Raw genomic sequence first — 18,280 nt, 5'->3', positions numbered from 1 at the left:
ATGTCCATGGTGCACAGTAGTGTCCCTGTGCAATCAGTGGTACATTGCTGGATGTATTTCAAAAAGCTCGTCGTATCTTTGATGTGACTCGGGTGTTTCTGGATAAGAGGTTGGAGCAGGCCATCAAGGAATGCTGATATCGGGTGGTATAAACTATTCCTGGCTGAAATTATGGGCCTGCCCGGCGGTTTGTCACAGTTCTTATGTATTTTAGGCACCGTAAAGAATACTGGGCATATTGGAAAGTCTTGTTTGAGAGCTGTTGCCAGCTTGTTTGATATGATGTTCTTCTTAACTGCGCCATCCAGTACTGCATCCAGTTCCTTTTTGTATTTGCTGGTAGGATCCCCTTCTAATTTGCAATATGTCTGGTTGTCACTCAGTTGCTTTAGGGCTTCAGCCCGATAGTCAATGGTGTCCATGATGACGATGCCCCCGCCTTTGTCCGCTGGGCGCACAATGATGTTGTTGTTTGTGCCCAGCGTGCGGAGGGCCAGTCGTTCTTCGTTGGATACGTTGTGATGGGTAACTTCAGACGCTTTGGTGTATTTTGACACCGAGTCTCCTAGAAGTCTCATAAAAGTTTTAATGGACGGGTTGAATGACTGGGGATCGAACTTGGAATGCTTGCGACTGTCGATAAATGGTTGATGATTGTCTGTAATCGGAGAAGTCAGGGTATGCTGAAAATGTTCACCTAACCTGAGTTTTCTGGCAAGTTTGTAGGTGTCAATGCCCCATTGTAGGTCGTCATGTCTATTGGTAGGGATGAATGATAGACCTTTCTCCAAAACAGATTGTTCAGCAGGGTTGAGGGTGTAGGAGGATAGGTTGTAGATCACCGACTCCTTGGGGTTGTTCTTGTGGGTGTTCCTTTGATTTTGCCCGCCCCTGCGGGTGGCCTGCCTCTTCCTCTTGCTGTTGCGGGCGCCATGGTGGGTGGGTTCCCTAAAGGGATAGAGTTGGCTGGATCAGGTATAGTGTCCATATCATTATAAGCAAACTCGCTGTCGCTGTTAGATGTAGCGATGTCACGGCTCTGGCCTTCGCGTCTCCTGCGCCAATGGTGTTTGGCCCTGGCGTTATACGGGCGCTGAGCGGATTGCTCCCCCCCCATGGCCCATCTGTAAACTTTATTGGTTTCATAGTCCTCAGCCACAGCCGTGTACTTGGACCTTTTGAATTTAACCAGATCTCGGTGGTATTTGTCCACCTGGGACTGAAGCTTGGTCATCCATTGCTGGCTGGGGTCATCCATGGCGGCCGCTCTGAAGGTGGGCTCGACCTGGTTGATCTTTTCCCTGGTCAGAGCCAGTTCGCGTCCAGCCTCCTCCACTACCAGAAGAACCAGGTCCAGGCTGCAGCGGTTAAGGATTCCCACCCACTTGCTGCAGAATTCAGGATTGTACCGTCCTATAGTAGGGACGTTGCGTATCCTGAATCCTCGAGGAATCATTTTTTCCCTAAAATAGTCCGACAGTGCTATGCCGTGGAGCTGGAAATCGGATTCCCTCTTTTTGAGGCGTAAAAGCTGTTGAAACAGATCATCTGCTCCCTTGCTGTCCTCCTGTGTCGACAGTTGCTCAGGGAATAAAACCCGGGCCGTGTCCTCGGCTGAAAAGCCATATGAATGTCCCCTGATTAGCGGGATGTTGGCATACCCCCTAACGTCCTCCTGTTGGCTCATTCTAATTGGTTGCGTCCGTGAGACCCCTGTGTCCGGCCGGTAATCGGGAAAAGCACTGTCCGCAAAGTAATGTCCTTATCCTGCAGATATGGTTTTGATTGCACGCTCTGAGAAGTGCTCCTTGCGTTAAAAGGTGAAAAATATCAAGTGAGAAAGTGGGGAAGTGCTGCGGTGTAGCGTGACCCCAGGTAGACTCTTCTGTGTCGACTGTATTAGCCGCACACTCCGAGAGGGGAAGGTGCAAGGTATGGGTGAGGGGTTACTGGTTGCTCTGCCTTGAACTTCAATAGCTGGATAGATGCGGGGTGCCTTGTCCCAAGCGACGACCTGTGTCCAGGCAGTCAAATTTGTAGTATGGGTGGGCGGACCGGCACTCTCTCCCGGCTGTGCAGCCTGCTCCGGTGCCTTCCAATACGAGGAATGTAGACTTGAAAGGACAGCGGCGGCACTCGGAGACTGGTACAAAGTGATTTTAATCAACGCATCAAACTGTGCAAAAAGACCGACGTTTCGGGGAAGAACCCCGTTTTCAAGGTGCAGAAGTGACAAAAAACAGTGGTAAGACTCTTACCTTTATCAGGTAGGAGAGGGCAGAGGCGGGAGCCCGTCACCTGCGTCCGTGGCCGGCGAGTCGCCGGAAGTGATGCTGGCTCTCCTTCCGGTTCTTCCGTCCGGCTCACGCAACGTCTGGTTACCAAGGCAACCTGCATGTAAACAAATACAAAAGTGACTGACGTGCATACATTGGTTAAAAGCAAGGAACATTAGAAAACAAGTAGCGTACCGACTTGTCACAAACAGCGTACTAGGCTGCTGAATATACTCCTGATTAATACACAATACTGCGGGGACAGTGGTTTAACATTATGGGCCGGACAAACGTCATGGGATCATGCTGCGCTGACACATATGTCATTAAGGCTGGTCAGGCCCTGTATTGCTACTGTTATGTTAATATAGAGGTGACAAGATATGGCTGGTGGGCAGAGGTTATTGGCCCAGTAAGCGCTAAGTTGGGAATGCTTTGCGGTGCGCAATAAATCATGGATGTTTTTTTGGGGGGTGTGACAGTGGCTGACGGGTACATATGTCCTATCTAGGATGCAGTCCAAAGTAAGGTGCAAGGTGGCGTTGGCCATAGGATAGGGTCAATACACAAAGTCCTTCAGAAGACATTCCAGGGCATCCTTTCATTAAGTCCCCGAGGGACTACCGTGCCCAGCTTGAATATCCAACGGGCCTCCATTTGTAACAGCCTGGAATTTCTGTCGCCTCCCCGGCGTAGTAACGGAACGTGGTCGATTATCACGTGTCGCAGGTCACTCAGTTTGTGGTTCTCTTCGGCAAAGTGCCTGGCTACTGGATGCTCAGACACCTTCCCCTTGATTTTGTTTAGTATCGCCGCTTTGATTGTGGAGCGATGCATCGCGGCTCGGTCCTTGAAGGGCCTAGTCGTTTTGCCGACATAGCCCTTTTTGCATGGGCATGTCAGCAGATAGACTATATGTGAGGTGCTGCATGTTACCACATGGTGTATCTTGAAGGTGCCTGGTGCTGAGGAGATTTGAAAGGTGGAGCCTGTGTCCATGTACTGACACGTTGTGCACTTCACACATTTGTAACACCCGGGCTTTCTGGTGAGGAACGTGGCCCCAGATTGAGTGGGAGTGCTGTTAGTGAACCCGGTGATGTCTGTGTGGACGATCATGTCCTTTATGCTTCTCCCCCTGGTGAAGCAGGTCATCGGCCTCTTGTTTTTATAACATGTCAGACTTGGATCGGTGCTCACTATGGGCCAAAGAGCCCTTGTGGCTCTTGGTATGACAGGGCTTGAGGTGGAATATCTGCTGGTCCAGGCCACCACGTCTTTCTGGGACCTAGACTTGGATTCCAGCAGTGTTTGTCTGGGAATCTGTGACACTTCCGCCTTTTGTCGCTCCAAGATGCTTTTGTCATACCCTCTATCAGCAAACCTGTGAACTACAGTGTTAAGAGCCTCTTCCAGTTTCTGGGGATTGCTGGTAATACGAGCGCTGCGGATTAGTTGCGATTTCGCCAATCCCACTTTTAGAGCTTTGGGATGGTGGCTTGAGGCTCTGAGGAGTGTGTTTTTATTGGTAGGTTTATAGTATACCTCAGTGTGAAGTCCCCCGGCCTCTATGTTCACCAGCACATCCAGATAATTAATGGCTGCAGGCTCCACCTGCGATGTCACTCTGATGGGTGACTCCCTCAAGTTGATAAAGTGGATAAGTTCATCCAAACTCTTTCTGTCGCCCCGCCACAAGATGAAGACGTCGTCTATGTAGCGACAATATAATAGTATCCGTTCGGCCCATACCATCTTCGAGAAAAACATCAGTTGTTCCTCCTGGAGCATAAATACGTTGGCGTACGATGGAGAGACATTGCTCCCCATCGCACACCCACTCTTTTGAAGGTAATACGACCCATCAAAGAGGAAATAGTTCCTTCTAAGGATTAGCTCCAGTAGGTCCAGAAAAAGGTCTATGTCAAGTGCCAGTTCTGTTTCCTTCATGAGGAATGCCCTCATGGCCTGTAGGCCCTCTTGGTGTGGGATCGCCGTATAGAGGCTACATATGTCCATGGTGCACAGTAGTTGTTGACCTTCATGCAGTTGACCCTATGACCCATACCCAAGCAATGCACCCTCATACCTCATCTTAGTAATGCAGTGTGGAGAAGGCCTAACATTATACTGCACTGCGGCAAGAGCGCACCTTTTTGTCGATTCTATATACAACTCAGGTACAATAGGATTCACTTTTTATTAAATGGAATTATCCGGTAAAATTCACAAGATTTACAAAAAATCCATAAAGAAGCAGTCTGCAATTTTCCTTTGTACACATAGAAAAACAAGGTTTTATTTTAAATTAATCCATGTCAGACCAAGCAACAGACACCTACAATTCTGTAGACATATAGTGAGCTGAGGGAAATCATGTATTGCTTACCTACAATTCTGTAACCTGAACTATTTGCAAGAGTTTGGATGTACGTACTTAAAAATAGGTCAACACAACCTTTACGTCTAGCACATTCTGTTCAGTTCCAATTATGCAAATTACAATTAAAAAAAGTGACTTTATAGAAGTCAAGAAGTCCCATGAGCTGACAAGCTGCACAAATATAACATTGCTTGCACATGTCATTTCATAGAAAATATATATTTTTTAATTTTTTATATATATATATATATATATATATATATATATATATATATATATATACACACACACACACACACATCACAATGCACATGCTTTATGTTTGTAACAGAGAAAATAAGTCTGAAAAAAATGGGAAGCTTTAGCTAAAGGGCAACAGGGCTTAGGTCAACACGCAAAATAGGTTAACAGGGTTGGAAGGTTGAAACAAGCATTAGGTCAACAGTTAAAAGGTCGACATGAGATTTTCCCTTTTTTTTTTCAAAAACAGGTGGTATCTCATACCCTACATTGTATTTTCGCTAGAGATAGCTTTGTTGTGATTATGTTTTTACCTTGTATCCCATAGCAACGGACTGCTAACACGGCATTGGCCCTTATTCTGGTTGGTGCGGTCGAGCCGCATATGCGGCTCCGACCGCACCAGACGAATCCCCGCCCACCCTACGGATCGCCACGGCCGTCCGTACACGGACGGCTGGCGATCCGCATAAAAATGGTGGAGGCTACGCCTCCACCATGGTGGGAGCTGCCCCCTGCATTCGATGGTCGTCGACCATCGAAGGCAGGTCCGCACGCCGCGGCAGCTCCCGCAAGCTGAGACCACACGGACAATCGTCCGTGTGGTAGCTTGTATGGGGGCTGAAAGCTGACATCCGGCGACGTCAGCTTTCCGCCCCCATGAGTTGCGTCATGCCCTCATTAGCATGCGTACGCCCCGCGTTTGCATGGGAACGCCCATGAAACGCGGGGCGTATACATAGGGAAATGAGGGCATGAAGCCCCTCACTCCCCTATACGCCCCCTTTGCGGCGTAGTAACGTTATGTGCGGCGAATTCGCCTGCACATGCGCAGATTGACCTCTGCGCATGTGCAGACGGAAAACATCGGCGGTACGGCCGCACGCGGGCCGTACCGCGCGAATCAGAATAAGGGCCATTGTGTGGTGATGACATCACTTTGAGGAGACAGTGGGGCCGTCGTGGGCTTGACTCCCGCCTCACGAGTTACTATTTAAGTTTGGAATATTTGTAGGGGTGTACGGTTTATCTCGGGTGCTGCTGGGGAGGCTGCTTGTCTGGTAAACCGTCAAATCTAACCTTAAAAGACTTATAAAGTAAGATGTGGTTTGAAAAAAGGGTGTGGTAAACCAAGCTTAGCGCTTCCCTTGTGTGGGCACCAGAAGACTATAAGTGAAAGATACGATTTATGATGTCAGATTCCGTTCAAGATCAGATGAGAGACGATTTTCCAATTTGTGGATATGAAATATAAGCAAAAAAATGGCAATTTGTATATCTGTAAAAATATCCCTTTTTTGTCCTCTAAATAGTGGCACTTAGATGCGCACCTCACTTACACATGTGAAATGCGGTCATACATACTGTATAATGGTTTCTTTATTTAAATATGGGTGGCACACCCGTACTCACGATGTGCTGTGGTTTTCTGCTCTCATCAAGTTATCTTTATAGGTCCTCTTGTTAAAAATCACATTTATTGGCGAATACAGGTTGTTTTAAAAAATGGATTACTTTAAGATATAGAGGAAAAAGGGATCTTGATGTCCCAAAACATGTAGATTTGAGGATCCTGTCACTGTTTTTATTAGCCCTAAGGAAGGATTTGGTTTGCGACGAGGTTGCTTATACGTTTTGTTTACTCATTTTCCTGGGATTGGCTCAGGAGCTGTTACTTAGGCCCTTATTCTGGTCTGTGCGGCCGGAGCCGCATACGTTGCTCCGGCCGCACAAACCAAATCCCGCCTACAAGACGGATCGCCACGGCCGTCCGTACGCGGACGGCTGGCGATCCGCATGAAAATGGTGGGGCGTACGCCTCCACCATGGTGGGAGCTGCCCCCTGCATTCGATGGTCGACGACCATCGAAGGCAGGGCCGCACGCTCCCCCCGCTCACGCAAGCTTAGACCACACGGACAATCGTCCGTGTGAAAGCTTGTATTTGGGCGGAGAGCTGACATCCGGCGATGTCAGCTTTCCGCCCCCATCACTGGCGTCATAGCCTCATTACCATGCATACGCCCCGCGTTTGCATGGGAACGCCCATGAAACGCGGGGCGTATACATAGGTAAATGAGGCTATCAAGCCCCTCACGCCCCTATACGCCCCCTTTGCGGCGTATAATTTTTGTGTGCGGCGAATTCGCCTGCACATGCGCAGAGTGACCTCTGCGCATGTGCAGAGTGAAAACATCGGAGGTACGGCCGCACGCGGGCCGTACCGCACAGATTAGAATAAGGGCCTTAGTGTTTTTCTCAGTCAGGCCCATGCTAGTCAGTTTTACCTTTTGACTGTCTCTAAAGGATCTAAAGTAACTTGTTCAACCATAAGACCTGGTCGCACAGAAATTGGGGCAGACTTAATTTGCCACTTCAAAGGTGGCGATTAAAGGTGAAGCCTTAGCATCTGCAGGTACTGGCCATCCTTTGGGATAGATCAACTGAGGTGTATGGTTCATTGTGGACATCCTAAACAGCAGTCACAGCTGTGGTGTAACACCCAAAAACCATAACATCTCCTCTTTCTACCCTGCTGTCTCTCCACTTTTTCTCACTCCCCCTGCCCCCCTCTCTCTCTTGCTCTCTTCCCCTTGTCCTTTCTTTTTCTTAACTGTTTCTCACACCCCCTTTCCCTCTCCTCTCTATACAGACCATTTATTATATACTTGCAGCTAAAACAGGTGTTTTCTGAGGTTAGACACAAATATTAAGTAAGACTGAGGGACCGCAGCAGGAATCTCCAATCCCTCCTGCTCTGTTTGCATCAACACCCTCCCATTGGTTTCCATGGGGGATGCAATGCCCGATGTTTCGGACAGCATTGCATTGGGTCCCAGGGTTACTGCCATTTTAAAACAACAGTAACCCATTGTAGCCTATGGGCTACGAACCGCACTGCCGGCTACCCACATATGTGCAAGATGCCCTGGCACCCCAGTGATTCTGGGCAGTAATATTCCGCCCAGATCACATTGTACATGTGATCCATGTTAAAGGGGCTCTCTCTGCCCCTAGTCTCTCTGTCTTCTCTCTCCTCCCATCTTCTTTCCTCAAACTTCCTCTATAATGGTCTCTCACTTTCTCACCCCCTCTCTCTACCTGACACCCTCTCTCACTCCATGTCTCTCCCCCTATCTCTCCCTGACACCCTTTCTTACTCCCTATTTCTCCCTAACTACCTGTCGGTCCCTCACACCCTCTCATGACAATGGTGAGAGGGGGGCCCTTTCAAAATTTTGCTATGGGGCCACAAAGTTCTAGTTATGCCCCTGGGTGGGTGCAATAGTCAGGGGCTCTTTTGCTGAAGACAAACCCTTCCACAAATCTGCGACAGAGAGAGGCCAGCGCGGACGTCAGTACCTCCTTTAAAATGCCAGGCACGTCTGCGTTTTTGCATTGAAACCCAGAAAACAGAAAGTTACCACCCCATTGCCGGCTTCCTGACCTTAAAGCTTCAGCCACTTTGCGTTTACGATCTATACGCAATTTCCATTGCTATTTTGGCTTGTGTATCATCAATCAGGCCCTAAACCAGAATCTCAAAGAAAAACAAGACCATAGACTACAAATAATGGAATGACCAGCACAGTCTACAGACCTGTTTGAGCTAGTTTGGGATGAAGTGTACTAAAAGGTGAAAGCAAAACTCTCCAATATACATTCCCAAATCTGTTTTTACCAATATTGACAGGGTGGTTTCCTCGTCCATATGGGGTACTAAGTCGCCCAGAGTGGCCCTTAAAACCTTGGTAAGGGATAGGGCGGATGGTGGTTTGGGCCTTCCCAATTTCCAAACATATTATATTGCTGCTCAGTTTGTACCTTTAGAGAATTCTCTGCCGGGTATGCAGTGTCCTGTCTCACTCCTGTCCACTTTCTTCTCTCTGCTACTCCTGCTATCTCGCTTCCCCTTTGCTTCGCCAAATGATATTGGTTTGGAAACAAGCCCACTCTTACTATGAATGGCACAATATGGATGATGAGATGCCCCTGTGGTCTAAGTATGCAGAATTTCTACATTTTGAACAAAAACATATCTGGATAAGTTTGGGTTTGGTGTCAATTTCTCAAATCTATGTAGACGGGGTAATTAAGTCCTTTCAGCAACTCTCTGAGGATTTCCCACTTTCCAATAAAGACTTTTTTCGATATCTCCAACTACGACATGCAGCGCAAACTCAGTTTAGTAACTCTGCTCTCTCTATATCTAGCTCCCCCATTAAAAATCTCCTTAAGAACCTAGGAACAAGGGGGCAGATATCATCGATATATGCTAATCTTAATGGTTCTGTCAATTCAAATATTTTAGACTCACTTAAATATAAATGGCAGTCCTCAGTTGTGTATGTTTGCTCTGGACTTGGAGAAGTCCTTTTCTCCAGCTCTGTATAAGTATGTCCTGTGTTTAATAACCCTGGCAAAAGTAATTATTGCAAGGAGATGGTTTGATAAGTCCTTACCTAATATATAGAACTGGTGTGCTTTGGTGAATGAAGTGTCGGGACATGAGAGGTTTACTTATAAATCTAGAGGTACCCTTTCTCATTACCACAACAAATGGGACAGATGGAATGATTCTAGGCTATCCATAGAGGTGTCACATGATTAATGCTGCATATATCTTTCTTATACATACAATCTTGATCTTCAGGAGTGTGGTACCTAAAACTGAGATAAGCTTTCACTATGTTTTTACTCGCTTGTATTAGGCTATAGAATTGATCAATCTGCATTCATGTCAAATTGTGCGATGTCCATACTCAACTTACTGTGTTTCAGATAAATTAGCTCTAATGTATTAGATAAAAATTTGTGCTTGTACATTGAAGAGTAGGTGTATATGTGTATTCCAATGTTTATGTGATGTTTAATGTTTGACCATCACACTGTATTGTCTTGGAAAACAATAAAAAATTACTCAATTAAAAAAAAAATGTGAAGGCAAAGCGGCAACACTTCTGCAACAGTGTCAAAACAATATTCAATTTCCATTGCAGAAAGGATGTCACAAGTTTGGTGGTTATATCTGTAAAAGTGGCTATCTTGAGGTTTCAAATTTTTAAATGAAACTTTGCTATGAATTCTTGTATAAACTTTTGACTGGTAACATGGTACAGAAGATAAATAAACAGAAAACACAGACATACATTAGATAAAATAGATAGATACTGTAGATAGATGACAATTTTTCCTTCAATGTGCTACGTTTTCCTTAATTTTGCATGAGTTTTCTTATAGCATACTTTAATTAGTGATTTGGTGTAGCAAAGTCTGTGAATTGCTAAATACAGTGGGTGAAATGTAATAGGATGAGAGATTCAGAAAGTGAGAGATTTAGGAAGAAATCTCCAAGTTTTTTTTAAAGCAGTAATCATTTACACTGCACAATCAAACTGGTTTTTCAGTGTAAGTGATTGCTGCTTTAAAAAAATCTGCAGATTTCTTCCCAAATCTCTCACTTTCTGAATCTCTCAACCTATTCACCAGTGTGTCTATTTTGTGCAATTTAAGGACAGTTGTATGTGGACAAATCTCTATGTATAAATTCACTGCCATGAACCATATTATCACATGCAACAATATAGGCATATAAGTCATTAATACTAACAATAAGTTCAGGGAGATGCTGGTGATATTGTAAAGGGAGTCACCACATGTTAGACAACTGTGTGTAATGATCCAAATAAATTATCCTGACAGATGCTCACCTGCAAATTTAGGCAAGCAGATTTTTTTAAGGAAAATGTGTGTGTTTGTGTGTGTATGTATTATAATTATATTTATATATATATATATATATATATATATTTTTTACCTTGTACGGTTCACGGAAGAGGGGGTGATTTGTAGGGAAACTATTCTCATTTGGCTGAACTTCTTGAGTCCTTCTTTCCCAATCTTTTGTACGTAGCACACTTTTATCTTGCGCATACCCACTGTCAAGAAGAAAAGAAGTAATAATTCAAAAATGTACCTGCTCAGAAAATAGTTATATAGTCTTCACAATATCGACTTGTTCTTCTTGAATATAGAGTCTGATACACAGATGGCAAAGATAACAAAAACATGAATTTAATTAATGTTGTTCTAGCAGACTGTATGAGCTCTGGTCTCGGTGTTCACTAAATAGATAATTGAATTTTTCAAGGGAGGGGGGGGTTTACGAACACAATCATTAGACAAGAGCGGCATGTTCCGCATCTCCTTGGCTTGTAGCTTAACAGAAATATCCACAACACACTGTTTAGTGTCATTTATTATGCAAAGACAATCTCCCATGATTCTGTACTTCGGTACAATTGTCTGTATTAAAGTTTTATCCCAGCTAATTTCCAAGGGGCATCCCATTAATCCTTCAAACGATCCTATGTGTTAATGTCTACAATATGTGTTTATCGCTCTCAGGCAGCTGAGTTTTGCAAGATGTAAGTGAACAGATTTTTTTCCTTGTGAAATGTCCTCTGTGTGATCTCGGTGAGGCTGCTGTCTGTTTATGTGGTGAATCTCTTATTAGCTTCTTCCCTGAAGGGTTGTTAAAACTACGTGTAGCACTAGATTTCTTTACAGCCACGCTTTTACATTCTGATCTCTGGTAATCAGCCAAGTAGTCAAACTACTCTTTAATCAATCCCTTTTTCTCTGACTGATGTGACATGAGCGCAAGTTCTGAACATGAAAAATGCATGGAGACTGAATTGTGTCGCTGCACATCTGAGTGATTGTGATCTGAAGAGATGGAAATGTGGAGGTTATTTAACTAAAGGCACTGGCAAAAAGAGAAAAAGGCCATGTAATTTATCTGCACAAAAAGAGATTTATGTTTGAATAGTATGCTGCGTTTGAATGTCACCTGGAGATGCAAATGTGCTGTATCGGACATCTTAAGCTGCTTGCTTTCCCAGGTTTATCTCATCCCACAAGAATGATGGATACCACTGTCAACTGTTTTTTATACTCTGATTTCACAGGGGACTTTCAAGCATTGTATAGTACAGTCGTATTAGATATCTGTAACAAGGAATATTCTTATGTTCTGAAAAGAGCAAGGTGCTCCAACCCATGGGTGAGGATCAGTCAGTCACCAGCAAGTTGTTAGACAGTCATTAGGCCGACACCATTAGGTCGACTTGCATTTAGGTCGACATGTGTCTAGGTCGACACGCAGGAAGGTCAACATGAGTCTAGGTCGACAGGGTCATTAGGTCCACAGGGTTATTAGGTCGACATGTGGTTTTTCACTATTTTTTGCCACAAATGTCGACACAATCGACATGGACACAGGTTAAAGTGCACCGCTGTGCTGCGCTCGCCATGCTTCAGACTCGGCACACTATTTTATTCTTCCGCCATGCCCTAGTGGATGGCAGGGCATGAAATGCCACCTGTCGTCACGTCGTCTCAAAAATCTGTGAAAACCCCATGTCGACCTTTTGACTGTCAACCTAACCCTTATTGACCTAAATGCATGTCGACCTAATGACTGTCTAACCAGTTGCTGGTGACCCAATGACCGTATACCCAACCCACATTGCTCCCTCATACCTTCCACAGACACATGGTATAATGTAAAAGGACACATTTCAAGATATTTTCAGCAGTGTATGCATCTGATATAGTCTTAAAGGTGCCCATACACGTTACAATAATTGCATACAATATTGTATACATCGCATCTCATCGAATCTTGGTGATGCAATGAGATCAGATCTAGTACAAAAAGTATGCGCAGCACATACTTTTTGTACTAGATCTCATCGCAAAACCGAGATGTGATGAGATGCGATATTGTATACAATATTGTATACAATAATTGTAACGTGTATGGGCACCTTTAGACTTCAGCTCATTATATGTAGAACAGTATGGGGCAAGTTTTGTTAGATTCTGGGAAATTGGGGCCCTGCATTTGAGCTTGGACAATTAAACTACAATACTGCTGTGGGCGGCTGGCACTTAAGTAATATTCCCCCCCCCCAACAAGTATTTTTGCAGCCGCGGCACTGCAGGGACTCGGGAGGGGAAGCTGTCTGGGGACGTCTGTTTAAACACGCAGCTGGCACTTAATAAACCCCACCCCCTCTGGGCGGCTGGCACTCAATATCCCCCCAACAAGAATTTTTGCAGCCAGGGAGGGAGCTGCGTGTTCTGACAGGCGATCGCCTGTCCCCTCCCGATTCCCTGCAGCACCACGGCTGCAAAAATTCTTGTTAGGGGGGTGGTTTATGTGTCAGCCGCCCACAGCAATCGAGTGCCAGGCGGTTGACTACAGGGACTGCTGTCCCCTGCGGACCCCCCCTGTCGCCGGGCCTGCCTATAGTGGTCAACCTAATGACTGTAGACCTAATGCTTGAGGACCTAGTGACAGCATCCCCCTGTTCCTGACCAGGGAGTCTGGTTCAATTTTAAAATTAATATTTAAAATGGAATTATTGGATTTCAGGTTATCGCTAACATGAAAGGGTGAACACAAGTCACATAGGCCCTTATTCTGGTCGGTGCGGATATATCCGCGTGCGTTCGGCCCGCCGATGTTTTGTGTCTGCGCATGTGCAGAGGCGTCTCTGCGCATGTGCGAGCGGGGCGTACGGCCAAACCCCGCATGATATGTGAACACTCCGAACACGGGGAGGAGAGGGGCGTGAAGGGCTATTTGGGCTCATTACCATATGCATACGCCCCGCGTTTCATGGGCGTTCCCATGCAAACGCTGGGCGTACGTATGGTAATGTGCCCGTGACGCACGTGTAGGGGGCGGACATATGACATCGCCGGATGTCAGCTGCCCGCCCAGATCCTGGCTTTTGCACGGAAAAATGTCCGTGTGGTCTGAGGTTGCGGGAGCTGGTGGAGCACTCGGTCCTGCATTCGATGGTCTGCGACCATCGAATGATGGGGGAGGTTACCTTAGATGGAGGAGGCGTATTCCGTGAAAAATACATGTGCGGTCCGTTCGGCCAGCATCTTACCGCGTACGGACGGAGTTGGCGATCCGTATGGAAGGCGGGGTTTCGCACGCACGGTCCTGGCCGCATAATCGGATCCGGCCGCAACGATCAGAATAAGGGCCATAGTGCCATATTCAATTATCATTACTATTGTAACCATTCAAATGAAAAATGTTATTTTGGCAGCCAAACGAAAGTTATTTTAACGATGTCTTTAAATAGTCATTGTATGTCTCCATATGAATGCTAGAGCTGTGTAACCCACAGGACATTTAAACACTTTTCACAAAAAAACTTTTATTGGCATTTTCATCTTCTTTACTGAGCAATTTATTGGTGCCAGTTTCATTTATAAACTCCATAAAGAATGATGATGGATAGAGGCGTGCTGTGCTAGGGGCTTGCAGCAGGCTTCTACATGACAGGCTTAGGTTTCCGAGGGTGAAATGCTTATCCTAATGAAACGGAAGCCTCCTGTGCACTCAGTGCATGGTGTCACACGTTGATGAGTGTGTAATTGGATCAATAACTGTTCTGTGCTGGAAATCCGGAGGCGCCACAAAGACGTTAAACAATAACAACAACATTAAACCATCACAAAGTTTATTATATATGTTGAATCATGTGAGATGGGCTTAAGCGAATGTATGTGTTATTATGTTTATAAATAGAGACACCTCGGGGTGAAGTTATTACACAGATTTACAGCTGCCACGGTGATTGAAAAAAAGAAGCAGTGGAGACTAAACAAAAAAAGGGTAACTTGACAAACTCTTAAGGTGTGTACACACGGTAGATCCCACTCGCATCTCACGGCATGCTAGAGGGGCACAATTTACACTATATAGTGCAGATCTGCACTATATAGTCTTGCCTGCCCTCTCCATCTGGCTGCCGATTTGCGCTCACACGGGAGCGCGCATCGGCAGCGCATCGGGCTCAAAGCATGCGATTTGCATGCGATATGGCTTCCGATGTTCCCTTTATCGGGAACATCGGAGGCCAAATCTTATGTCTGTACACACTATTAGACAGATAAAGAACATTGAAGGTTCTTTTTTTTTTTTTTTTTTTAAGGAGTTTAACTCCAGGCAGAAGCTTGCAACACACATCAATAATCTGTGGCACAGGCCTGAGATGAGACGGATATTTACTCTCTCAGCTTTTTATCCTGCATCCAATAAATTACTTTCTAACAGCGAAGATGCTCTGTTGTACTTCACTTCTATTTTCACCGTATCATTTTACAAATGTCTCCCGCTTGCTTCACCTCAGAGTGATAGTAACAGATATGCCTTTCCTGACAGAAATATACTCTGTACTCTGAATGGGAGCACACTGCAGTTGTGGCTAATACATTACAATGTTCCAATGCCGGAGCAAAAATGTCTGTATTCCTGTTCCAAATACTGTGAATTTGTCACAGTGAGTGTACCTATCAATGCTGCATCCCAACATCTCATTAACCAGACAGAGTAACCAGTATCAATTTAGCCGAGACAAGTCACCCCCAGAACATTATAATCCCAGACAGGGCACCTCAACATCTCATTACCAGATATGGGGTACCAAGCATCTCGCTACCCCATACAGGGCACCCCTGCATCTCATTACACCAATCAGGGTACCCAGCACCTCAATACTCCACACAGAGCACCACAGCATCTCTTTACCCCATGCACTGTACCCAGCCCCTCATTATTCCAGACATAGCACCTCAGCATCTCTTTACACCATGAACAGCACACAGCCAGGGCCGCCAAGGGGTATGCCGGGCCTGGTAAAATTTGCAGGCATGGCCTAATTGCAGGAGGCGTGGTCACCTCCCGCAATTGGGCCATGCCCCCAAAATGTTTAGGGGGGAGTGTTGTCGCCCCCCTAAGCAGCACACCTACCTACAGCATTTGCTGTGCTGACAGCAGGCTCAGCATTAGCTCTCACGCTGTCAGCGAGATGTTCACCCTGAGCCTGCTGTCAGCACAGCACATGCTGTAGGTGTGTGCTACTGCTGCTGCCCAGCAGGAATGGAGGGGGAAGGGGGGGGGGCGGACCAGGGCCCCCACCGGCCCCTCCAGCAACCCCAGGCCCTGGTAATTGGAACTCACTCCCTGCCCCCCTCTGGTCGGCCCTGCACACAGCACCTCATTACTCCAGACTATACAAACTATAACATCATTACATAGACAACTGGTCAAAGTCCTGCCAGCACAAGTTCTCACAGAACCCTATCAGGACTACCATTCATTCTTCCCAACCTGTGCAACTTTGCAGCATCACTCCATCTTACTACCCAGCTCACCAGGCATTCGGTGTCCATCAACCATAGTACAAAGTAATGGGTCAGGTAACAAGGAGGAGCAAACAAGGTTTGACCGGAGCTGCTGCCACCTCCTACCATCCCCATTACCAAACTTCATGACTGAGGTGAGCGTCTATCTGAGCTTCTGTCTTAATCATTGCCATGAACATGGGGGATGTTTATGTACAAATAAATATCAATTTTTTTCCATACCCCTAAAGAAGATGTGATTACGACAATTTTATGGGGTGATGTGGAGGTGTTGTCTAATAACTAATGCAGTTGTAGTTTAGTCAAATTAGAAGTAAGAGTGTTTTAAACGATTTATTAAATTTTTGACATACTGGAAAATGAATGGCCTTGGGACTCTTTACTTGGGTGCCTCTGCCTCTGGTGCATGGGACTACTTACAAGTAGAGAGACCAATCAAAGTATTCACAGTTAACTTTGGATGATAAGTTGGTAACTAGTGTTCAACAAATCATCTTAGGAACCCACTAAGGAGAGCATCATTAAAGCATATTCACATCAGCAATATGTTAAGAATTTTAAATGTAGTCACCAATTAAGAGACACAGGTCCAATTAAGAACATGAAAAAATGTACTACGCTTTCTTTTTTACATATACAGAAACACAGAGGCAATCACAAGATAGCAGACTAGCTTTCAAAGCTTTTGCGTAGAACGGGCTCAGCTAGTAATAAATACATCTATACACATGTCCTGGTTTAGTAAACAAAATATAAGGTTAAATTAAGGTACAGTGCAGAGTGAGTCCCAGGCATGGTACTCAATCCCTGGTTCATAATTCAGGCCGTTTAACTGAACAAAAATGGCCGTGCATTCTTTTTTAAACAAAATTTTTTTTTTGCCTGGTTTACAAATTAAAAAAAGTTATATTATTACAACACAACAAAAAAAATTGTATTTGCAGTTTAACATTTACTGCATTACATACCCCCTTATAAATATTAAACTGCAAGTACAATTTTTTTGTTGTGTTGTAATAGTATAACTTTTTTTTAATTTGTAAACCAGGTGTGGAAGTCTAGTTGCACACACGCCATTTTAGGATAGTATGGCCGCCATTTTGGTTCGCAGAGTTGCGCAAATAAAGTTTCCATACCCGAGAATGTGTGACAAAGTGGATCAGAAGAGTAGCCATACTATCACACATAAATTCATAAATACATACTGACACTAAGTAAAATGTAGTTAAAGGTTTAGAACGCCACACATAGCTTAGTTAGCCCTGCATACATCTGTCTGTATCATGTTTAGTACCGTTTCGTTCCGTTCATTGTGCGAAGTATTCCGGTCATTGCGAATATTTCGCAATATACACGGCCCGATAGTTATGGACATAATCCATATTCCAGAGACAGTTTCTGTTGAAAGTATGTAACAAAGGAATCTGGATGAAACTGGTTCTTATCACTGCTGACGCCGAAACCATCAAACAAAGGACTCTTAAAGTTCACTCCCCTGCACCTAGTCAAACCAGTTGTATCATCTTACCCCCAATCACAGTGGACCTGACATACGATCTCTGACCAATGGGAATGGCCTTTGACCTCCCCCTTCTGACCCTATAAGATAGGTGACCCAGGGCTGCCCGGTCACTTCGGCACATCTACCTTTCCCTGACTATCCACCGGGCTATAGTTCATCCCTGAACGATAGCGAGCTCTGACCGGATTGCGCTTCGCATATTTGATGAGACGGTAAACGGTTGCATTAACGGTATTTATCCTTAGTGTATTGTTGGCTGATTGTGTCTTGTATCTGTTTTTCTTCCCTTAGTAGAGCCTGTATAGTATATACTTTGTTAGACTATTGTATAACTTGTTATACCTGTATTTTCTATTTCTGTAACCCCCCTTTTGTCCATTAGGGACTTAAATACATCTTTTTGTGGAGTTCCTATCTCCTTACTTCTATACCGTGGTTGTGTCTGTTATTCGCATTTAGCGATAAAGGTTTATTACGGACTCTGTCCTTAAAAGGTATATTCGCAGATCAGAGTCAAAGTACTGCGAAAGGATCTCTTATTAAGGTATTGGTTCTTTGGTGTATAATACACGATAAAGGTACGCTACGCTGCGCTACGTTTTGTTCGCACGTAGCTAGGCAT

The 18,280-nt window shown here is 45.0% G+C and overlaps 1 protein-coding gene across 5 annotated transcripts in view; it reads right to left on the bottom strand.

Annotated features, from left to right (window-relative positions):
* Window positions 1-18,280, bottom strand: part of AFF3 (ALF transcription elongation factor 3) — a 361,456-nt gene that overhangs the window by 254,864 nt on the left and 88,312 nt on the right. For 4 of the 5 annotated variants that reach the window (XM_083168505.1, XM_083168508.1, XM_083168506.1 and 1 more), the window contains exon 2: window positions 10,717-10,837. In XM_083168505.1, the coding sequence (XP_083024631.1) occupies window positions 10,717-10,837 (121 nt within the window). Of the gene's footprint in view, window positions 1-2,258; window positions 2,392-10,716; window positions 10,838-18,280 lie in introns of all 5 variants that reach the window. The other variant, XM_083168507.1, reaches the window with a different exon arrangement.

Source organism: Crinia signifera, chromosome 2, assembly GCF_055691185.1.
Source record: "Crinia signifera chromosome 2, ASM5569118v1, whole genome shotgun sequence".
In the NCBI taxonomy this organism is placed as follows: Eukaryota; Metazoa; Chordata; class Amphibia; order Anura; family Myobatrachidae; genus Crinia; species Crinia signifera.
Note: the sequence above shows the minus strand (reverse complement) of the source record. Positions and strands in the feature narration are given on the sequence as shown.